Raw genomic sequence first — 9,549 nt, forward strand, 5'->3', positions numbered from 1 at the left:
TGTCTGTGTTGCCCTGTGATGGACTGGCGCCCTGTCCAGGGTGTACCCCCGCCCAGCGCCCTATGAGAGCCGGAGATTGGCACCGGCAGACCCCCGCGACCCTGTTAACGGGAATAAGCGGGTATGAAAATGGATGGATGGATGGATTTATGACCTATTTAGAGTGTTTAGAAGAGAATGGCAGAATTTGCTTCACACAGTCTTTAAAAGTTGTAACTTAGAAAATGTGTTAAAATGGTTCAAAGTGTCAATATTGGAACAATTAGCTTGTAAATAATGGGCATGACAAATTTTAAATCTGATTATATTGACAAAAAATAAGCATGAAATATGGTGGAAAGATGTTAAAATTAACAATATTGGGTCAACATATGTGACATTAGGTGGAAAAGTGGTGGAAAGGGTTTAGTTGTTGAAATATGATGAAGTGTCAGAAATGGGACTAATGTAGCAAAAATGCATTAAAAGGAGCAAAAATATGGCAAAAAAAAGTGATTCAAATAGGTTAAAATATGGTGAGTTTGGTGTAGTTGTAGAAAAAGGGTAAAAATAAGCAAAAATGGGCTAAAATTGTTTAGAAAATATTCTTAGTTCCGTAGAAGCATCTGGTGACCCCAAGAATGAGAACTCATGGTCTACAATGTGACAGAGCTGATAAAAGAGAACCCCCCCTCCGTGTTCACTCTATCGCCATCATGCGTGGATGTTTTATGTGATGACTCAGCAGCTTTCACTCTGAGCATCACTTTGTACCGACCTGATGTAACTCTGCTCTTATTCTTTTACCTTCCCAAACTCATTTATGTGCTATGCTAACTAAACATGTGGGACTGGTTGCGATGTGCTCAGCTAACCAGACACGTGGGACTTGTGGCTACGTGCTAAGCTAACTAAACATGTGGGACTGGTTGCTATGTGCTCAGCTGATATCCAGAGTTTCTGAGAAACATCTCTAAACAGCCTCACTTTCTCCCCCTGCCTCTGCCAATCTACCAGAAGCCACGCCTCTACTTTTCTGCACACGCATCGCAGAACATAACAAGGTGGCATCGGGTCGCATTGATATAGGTCTATAGGTCATTGTTATTCTTTTGGCGATGGACATTTCTGAGGTAAGAGACAAAATCACATTAACCTGTTTTCTGTTGTGATGCTCTTGTTCCGTGCACATGTTCCGTGCACAGTTCCATATTTACTTTGATTGACAGTCTCTGCACAGGAAGTCAAAGTCTATTGGCTGGGCGATCGCAGCACTTTTTTACATTTGTATAGGGGTCTATAGGACGAAGGCGGGACTATATACATATGAATGACCACCAGTAGTGGACCATAGTAAAAGACCAGTTAGGTATTTTTTCGCATTTCAAATGATACATAAACATAGATTTCTTAGAAAATCTAGATATCGGCTTTAAAGACACACAACATGTTTGGAAGGAATATGAAACGGACGCTGCACAAACTGTCAGAGAAAGACCTGAAAGATGTGGAGGAGGAGTGTGTGTGTGTGTGTGTGTGTGTGATGCAGATCCATCCAGCAGCTCTAAAAGCTTCCAGGTCAGTGCTGAACATAGAAGCCTGAGTCACAGCTCCACCACACACACACACACACACACACACACACACACACACACACACAGACACTTGATCAGGGTTTGATTCCCTCTCTAATGCTGCTTCCTCTATATTAAGATACGAAGAGCCAACATGAATGTTTCAAAGCTAGAGGACACACATTCACACACACACACACTGCTGTGATATTTGATCCATCAGTTATAATTCCCGTTGCTTATTGCAGCTCAGTCTGTAAAATGTGTTGAAGGAGGAATGAAAGAATGTGATTATCAGTTCATCAACACATCTGACAGATACACAACCATCACACAAACACATACACACACACATTCACGTATTAGATATGTGAACACACACACACGTGTTAGATGCGTTAATACACACAGTGTGTCTACACTAACATATGTGAGTCCAAACCAAAGCCTCTAGTTACTCCATGGGGACGTTAGGTGTTTGTTCTAATTTATTTCTTATGAACAATGTGTCTGTAAGGAAGGAGAACATGCAAAGTTAAAAAATAACCACATGGATGTACAGTGAGTCAGTGATACTACCATCACCCTCCTCCTGTTTCTGCCTTTCTACAGTATTTATGGCTCCCACGCTCTTCCCTTCACACACACACACACACACACACGCACGCGCGCACACACACACACAACACACACACACACACACACACACACACACACACACACACACACACACACACACACACACACACACACACACACACAGTGGTTTATTTGTTCATTTTGCATAATCAACGTATTCATGTTTATTTTTACCTTGAAACAAATACACACACTTATACACACACTTATACACTCTTATACGCTCACACACACACACTTGTACACACTTATACACACACACACACACACACACACGTGATGGAGACAATCCATCTCTGAGCGCGTGCGGTCACGTGATGAGCTGTAAATGTTTTACAGAGTGCAGCAGAGAAGAAGAAAGGAACAAAAGAGATAAAAGGATGGAGAGGGTGAGGAAGAGGATGATAATAAAGATGAAGATGAAGATGGAGGGAGGAAGAAGATGATGAAGAGAAGTAACATATTCATGGAGATGAAGATAGAGTGAGTGAGGGAAAGGATGAAGAAGAGGAGATGGTGAAGTTCTTCTCAGTAACTAGAGAGTCAGTGAATGCATCGCTCACAGTGTCAGTGAACAGTGGTTCCCACTCCGACTGAACTACCCCAGGTCAGAGCGAGGAGGCGGAGCCTCCACTCACTGCTCCACCTCCTGCTCAGTGGGGTGGGTGGAGGTGAATCAGTGGGCGTTACAATGAGTCCTGCAGACATCGGTACCTGGGTTACATGTGCATGTACGTGTACGTGAGTGCAGAGTGTGTGAAGTTAGACTCACCCCAGCGTCGTCATAGTGACGATGGTGTACCAGAAGGATGCTGGGATGGAGGTGAAGGTGGAGCCCTTGGTTCCTTTCTCAGCGTAGAACATGACGGTGGCGAAGATGATGATGGCCATGGTGAGGGAGAAGAGGAGGAAGCCCAGCTCAGAGGCGCAGCTCTTCAGCGTGTAGCCCAGAATCCTCAGACCCTGGGAGTGACGCGAGAACTTAAAGATCCTGAAGACTCGGAACACTCGCAGCGTGACAAAGGCACCGCTCACGTCCTCGTTCTCCGGCATCACCAGACCAATGTAGTACGGCATGATGGCCACCACGTCAATCACCGACATCACCGAGCGCATGAACTTGCAGCGACTGGGTGCGGCGAACAGACGCATCAGGTACTCGAAAGTGAAGATGAGCACGCAGGCCGTGTCCATGCAGAAGAATGCCAGCTGGTATTTCTCTCCGCATGGCAGGTCCTTCACGCTGCCTTTGGGCGGCCGGCATGGCACCGTCTCCACCACGTTAGCGATGACAGACACAGCGATAAAGAAGCCAGTAACGTAGTAGAAGACGAGCGCCATGGTGGAGGTGTGCGGGTTCTCAAAGGCTCTCCACAGGCGCTCCCGTAGCGTGCTGTGAGGAGGCAGCGGGGCATCACTAGCCTCATTAGCTTCTGTGTCCTCGGCCAGACGCTCCTGGTTCTCCTTCTTACGGTCCCGGTATTCCTACAAGATACAGAGAGACAGACCTGTTGGACTAGACCAGGTTCCAGACCTGTACAATAACAACTGGTCCAATCAGTTTGATAACTTATTAATGCAGAGACTGGAAAGTATTTTTAGGATTAAAGAAACAGTGCTAGGTTGGTGAAATAACTCCAACATGTTGCTTTTATTTACATAGTTTCACTCCTATTGGTTTATCAGAGCTGACCTCAATAGTTAGTGTTAGGGTTAACCCAAATAGGAAAACTGTTGAATTTGGAGAGAGTGGAGGAGGTGCCTACAAGCAGGACTTCTGTTTTTGAACTGTTAAGTTTGAGGAAGTTGGAAGAGAACCAAGAATCAATTTCTTGTAGACAGAGGGTAAGGGAAGATGGAGGAAGAGATGAAGATGGTTTGGTAGAGAGGTAGAGCTGGGTGTCATCCGCGTAGCACTGGAAATGACTATTGTGTTCACAAAGGATGTGACCGAGTGGGAGAATGTAGATGATGAAGAGGAGGGGCCCCAGGACAGAGCCCTGGGCCACACCAGTATGGACAGGGAAAGTGTTGGACTTGTGGGATTTCAGTCGCATGAATTGTGTGACCAGAAAGTTAGGAAGTGAACCAAGCGAGGGGGTGTGGTTTAAGCCAATTGAAGAGAGTCTGACAAGGAGAATGGAGTGAGAATGGTGTCAAAAGCTGCTGTGACGTCGAGGAGAATAAGAATGAAAAGTAAACCAGAGTCAGAAGCTTTTGAGAAGTGCTGTGAAGGGGACAGAAACTGGATGAAACTGCTTGTAAATATTGTTAGTGAAGAGACGGTTATAGAGTTGAGCGGTTGCAGATTTTTTTATTTTGGAGATGAAGGGAAGGTTTGAAATGGGACGTAGGTTGTTGAAGTTGGTGGGGTCCAAACCAGATTTTTTCAGGATGGATGTGACTGTGGTAGTGTTTAATGACAGAGGGTCAGTACCAGAGATAAGAGATGAGTGAATGATAATGGTGATAAAGGGGGCAAGTGAAGAGAGGCAGGATTTAACAAGAACTGTAGGGAGAGGGTCAAGCTGACAGTTTGAGGGTTTAGATTTGAGGATGAGATTGGAAATGGCTTGGACGGAGGGGAGGATGAAGCTGGAAAATGTAGTTGTAAGGGATGAGTGGGGGGCTGAGGAGTCCACTCCACAAAATGCAGCTCCACATGAGGTTAGGTGTTGGTGGATATTGAAGAACTTGGCAATAAAGAAGGTCATGAGTGAGTTACAGAAGTCAGTGAATTGCATGTGGTGGGGGAGAGAGTCAGAGGGTTTTGTAATATTGGTGAGATGAGAGAAGAGAGTTTTAGAATTATGTTAATTGGAGTGAATTAAACTGAAGTAGTAGTTGGATTTGGCAGAGGAGAGATTGTCCTTGTATTGTATGATATGGTTATTGTACATTTGTTTGTGTCTGGTGAGTCCAGTTTTGTTGTATAGCCGTTCTAGTTGTCGTCTTTGGGATTTGAGCTGAACCAGGGTGAACCAGGGTGAGGAGCGGGTGATGGAGAGAGATCTAGTTTTGAGTGGAGCATGAGTGTCCAAAAGGTTATGGAGATTACTGTTGTAGTGGAAAACCAGATCGTCAGCTGAGCTATTGGGACTAGTACTGGGGAGACTGTTAATGTCTGAGGAAAAGGAGGCAGTGTTTATACCTTTGATTTTGCAGAAAGAAATGGTTCGGGGAGGATGATTTTGGAGAGAGAGAGGTTGATGTTGAATGTGATGAGCATTTGGTCGCAGTATGGGATTGAATGAGGTTTAAATCCAGGATGTTACCTTTACAGTGAGTAGGGAAATAGATGTGTTGTTGCAGACCAAAACTAACATCTAAACAGGATGAAAAGTCTTTGGAGATAGCATTACTGTTATTGTCACCAAGGAGGATTGTATTTTGAGATAAAGATGAGAAATGTGTCAGCAGGTGAGAGAAATCGTTTAAAAAGTCCTTGTGGGTGGGCGGTAGATGGTGGCAACAACTAGAAGGTCCAGGCAGCAGAGAGGCTAAGTACTCAAAGGAGGAAAACACAGGGGAAGCAGGCACAGGAACGACTTTCCAACTCTTGCAGTTAAACATTGCGAGACCTCCGCCCCAACGACCGGATGTACGGGGTTGGCAGATGGAAAAAAACCCCAGCGGAGCAGACTCGTTCAGAGAGGCAAAGTCATTTGGCTGTTGCCAAGTTTTGGTCAGGCACAGAAAATCAAGCTTTCAGTTAACAAGGACATTGCGGATCAAATGCCCTTTGCAGTTGAGAGAGCGGATGTTGAGGAGGCTGAAGCCGACAGTGGTATGCTTCCACTTGGTAACATTATCAGAGAACATAATATACATTCCCATTGCTATGCGGATGACACCCAATTCTTTTTGTCAATGCAATCAGATGAAAATCATCAGTTAGTTAAAATCCAGGTGATCGTCTTTGGTAACAGTGAAAAGAGGACCTCCAGTCTCCATCTTTAAAAGATAAAGACCAAGTCCAGAATCTTGGTGTTCTGATGGACTCAGATCTGATAAAAATCAATCACTCACTAAAACATATTCTACCACCTAAAGAACATCTCCAGAATGAAAGGTTTGATGAGTCACAAAGATCAGGAGAAGCTGCTTCATGCTTTGATCTCCATCAAACTGGACTATAACTTCATCAAATATCTACAGCTGGTTCAGAACTCAGAGGTCATCAGTCCAGTTTGGCTCCCAGTCAGTCTCGTGCTGCTGGTTATAAATGTGGTGCTGAATCCATCAGTGAGCTGTTAGTCAGGTCTGAACCCATCTATGGACACAGGTCAGATAGTGGAGGCCATTTTAGTTGTTACGCTGCAAAGAAGAAGTGGAACAAACTGCAGCAGAGCTGAAGTCACCATCACATGAACATTTTTAAATGTGTTTGTGTGTGTGTGTGTGTGTGGGTGTGTGTGTGTGTGTGTGTGTGTGTGTGTGTGTGTGTCAGCTGGTTAATGTGATGATGTGATGTCATCACTAGCATCCTCTGACTTGTTATCAGGGATGAGTTGTGTGATGTGTGTTTGTTTCTCACACACATTAAATCACTGCTACGTTAGCTCTGGGGCCCGGGGCCACATTCACACTCAGCACAGCTTTAATAACGATGCAGCGCCCATGCCGTCCCTCAGCAGCCACATGCGTTATTTATAGTCACGCTCGCTGCTGTCTGATTGGATTTAAGGTGAGACAAGTTAAGTGGGCGGGGCCTATCCCAGGGTCTCAGATTAGTTTATGTCTGTGTGTAGACGTAAAACTTTAGTTAGTGGAAGGTTGGGAAACGCTGAGTCAAGGTTTTCACCTTTCTTTAAATCTTTGTTCAAACTAATGAATTCTGTGTCAGTCCCACAAACTGTTGATATCAGATGAAATCTCTCACAGTTTATACTTAAATTATTTTAATAAAGCATCCAGGTTTTAATATTATTATAGATTCTTACTTAATTATGTTTATATGGGATACTTTTTTAAGGTAAGAAAATATAGCTAGAATGGGCTCTAAAGGAGTTAATAAATACATTCCAAGATTGCTGTTTAAATTTAGCTATAACATCTTTAATATTTGTGTATTTATTTCTTTTTTATTTTCATACAATGATTGTGTTTGTAAAAATTAATTCTCTATTTTTGTTGTTTACATTTTATTTATTTATTGTTGTTGTTGTTGTTGTTGTTGTTTAATGACTCCAAAAACAAATACATACAAAATGACGAGAATAATGTAAAAATACACAAAATACAAAAGTCCAAAAAACATACATTACAAAAAAATAATCACAAAACAAAAGCACTGTGATAAAGTTCCTTGTTCCTGTTCAGAAAATGTGTTTTGTTTTTTTCCCACAGTCTAAAACAGTGTTTCTCAAATGGGGGTGCGTGTACCCCTAGGGGTTTGTGATGGCACTACAGGGGGTACTTGAGAAAGAGAGAGATAGGAAAATTAATAAGTAAAAGCATTAAAATCTAAATTGATAATACTAAATATTACGAGCAACTCACGTAACAACAACAAAAACACACAAAGTAAGAAACAAATATACTGAATAATAAAAACAACAGACAAACAACAACAAAATACATAAAATGACACCAAAAACACACACACACAAAAAAGAAAAATACTATTACCAGCAACACAAAAACACCAACAAAAACACACAGAGTAAGAGACAAATATACTGAATAATTAAAAGAACAGACAAACAACAACAAAATACACAAAATGAGACAAATTGATTATATAAATTATTTTGATTAGAACATTGACTGAAAATATAAGAGTCAATCTTGGTCCCGCACCAAGTGGTAGATGACCGGAATTCATAAAAACTATAGAAATAATCTATGGAGGCACTAAATACTGTTTCATTTTACTTGTTTACAAAATAAGATTCTTAATGTGTGTTATCACTCATTCATTCCATAATTATGATCTATAGTTAGTTTTTCACAGAAATTTGAGCAAAATGTTCTAGTCGGACAAAGGGGAGATTTGAGCAAAAACAGGTGATCTAAAAGGTTCAGTGCGTGTGTGTACCTCCATACAACAGTCCCCTATGATCTCGGGGACTATTCCGTAGAAGGCCAGCTCCTCGTCAAAGGCCTGGATGCACTCGTGTCGAGGGTAGTGAAGTTTTCCGGTTCGGTAGAAGTTCAGGATGTGACGAAACATCTCATGGTCTCTGTCGAAGAAATACTCCTGCGTGTCCTCGTTGTAGAAGAACTCCTTCTCTGAGGAGCCCAGCAGGGTGTCCGGGTACCGGTCCAGGGTGTTCTTCCACGTCTGAGGGACACAGGTTTAGTGACCAACGAAGAAGAACTGGACTGTCTGAGGACGTCTTTATTCTCACCTGGAATCTGACGCCACTAACGTTGACGTACAGGATTTCGTCCGATCGTGATGAGTTGTCGATCGGCGGTTTGGGCATCGTTTTCTTGGCGAGAGGTAGCCACCCGACAGCCGCCGCCCGAGCGAAGGGCAGCCACGTGGCCACGCCTGCCGCCATCCTGGATCCGTCTAACAATAATATTTATTATTATTATTATTGTTGTTGTTGCTGTTTTTCATTATGAAACGGTTAAAAGGAGCTTCTGACCTGTAGCAGACCGAAGGGGGTGTGTCCTCAGAGTGAGGGGTGGAGCTAAAGGACTTCAGGGAAGAACTGGAGCTTGGGTCACTTTCTGCGGTCGTACATGTCGGCAAGGTAAGTGGGCGAAGTCAAGCCATGTAAAAGATGCTGGGAAATAGTGCAGCAACATTGGAATGAAGCCACGCCCAACTCTTATTTTGGTGAGCGTCGACTGCTGATTCACAATAAAAGTGGAATTTTTTTCCAAAGTCACATCCCAAAGAAGCAAATTAGAGCCCCCCCCACTCACTTTATGGCTTTGACAAGAGGGGGTGGGGCCTGAGGTGAGGGGGCGTGGCTTTTTCCTTGCTGCACATCCATAAATGGGCGTCCTGTAGGAGACAGAAACAGAAACACTTTGACCTTTGATTTTTTAATCTGGTCAGCCAGTGTTGCTACGTGCTAAGCTAACAAATATGTAGGACTAGTGGCTATGTGCTAAGCTAATAAATATGTGGTACTGGTGGCTACGGGCTAAGCTAACAAACATTTGGGACTGGTGGCTACGTGCTAAGCTAACAAACATTTGGGACTGGTGGCTACATGCTAAGCTAACAAACATTTGGGACTGGTGGCTACTTGCTAAGCAAACAACTATTTGGGATTGGTGGCTACATGCTAAGCAAACAAACATGTGGCACTGGTGGCTACATGCTAAGCTAACAAACATCTGTAGTGGTCTCTGTATAGAGGTCCTTCAGTCTCAGAGGAAGAAGAACATTGAG

The 9,549-nt window shown here is 43.3% G+C and overlaps 1 protein-coding gene across 5 annotated transcripts in view; it reads right to left on the bottom strand.

Annotated features, from left to right (window-relative positions):
* Positions 1 to 9,549, bottom strand: part of kcnd1 (potassium voltage-gated channel, Shal-related subfamily, member 1) — a 41,195-nt gene that overhangs the window by 28,117 nt on the left and 3,529 nt on the right. For 2 of the 5 annotated variants that reach the window (XM_028452161.1, XM_028452165.1), the window contains 5 exons: positions 9,075 to 9,156; positions 8,792 to 8,996; positions 8,546 to 8,712; positions 8,233 to 8,478; positions 2,965 to 3,677 (listed from right to left, as the gene is read on the bottom strand). In XM_028452161.1, coding sequence (XP_028307962.1) covers positions 2,965 to 3,677; positions 8,233 to 8,478; positions 8,546 to 8,701 — 1,115 coding nt within the window. In that variant the 5' untranslated portion in view covers positions 8,702 to 8,712; positions 8,792 to 8,996; positions 9,075 to 9,156. Of the gene's footprint in view, positions 1 to 2,964; positions 3,678 to 8,232; positions 8,479 to 8,545; positions 8,713 to 8,791; positions 9,000 to 9,074; positions 9,157 to 9,549 lie in introns of all 5 variants that reach the window. The other 3 variants (XM_028452166.1, XM_028452162.1, XM_028452163.1) reach the window with 3 other exon arrangements.

This window comes from Gouania willdenowi, chromosome 7, assembly GCF_900634775.1.
Source record: "Gouania willdenowi chromosome 7, fGouWil2.1, whole genome shotgun sequence".
Lineage (NCBI taxonomy): Eukaryota > Metazoa > Chordata > Actinopteri > Blenniiformes > Gobiesocidae > Gouania > Gouania willdenowi.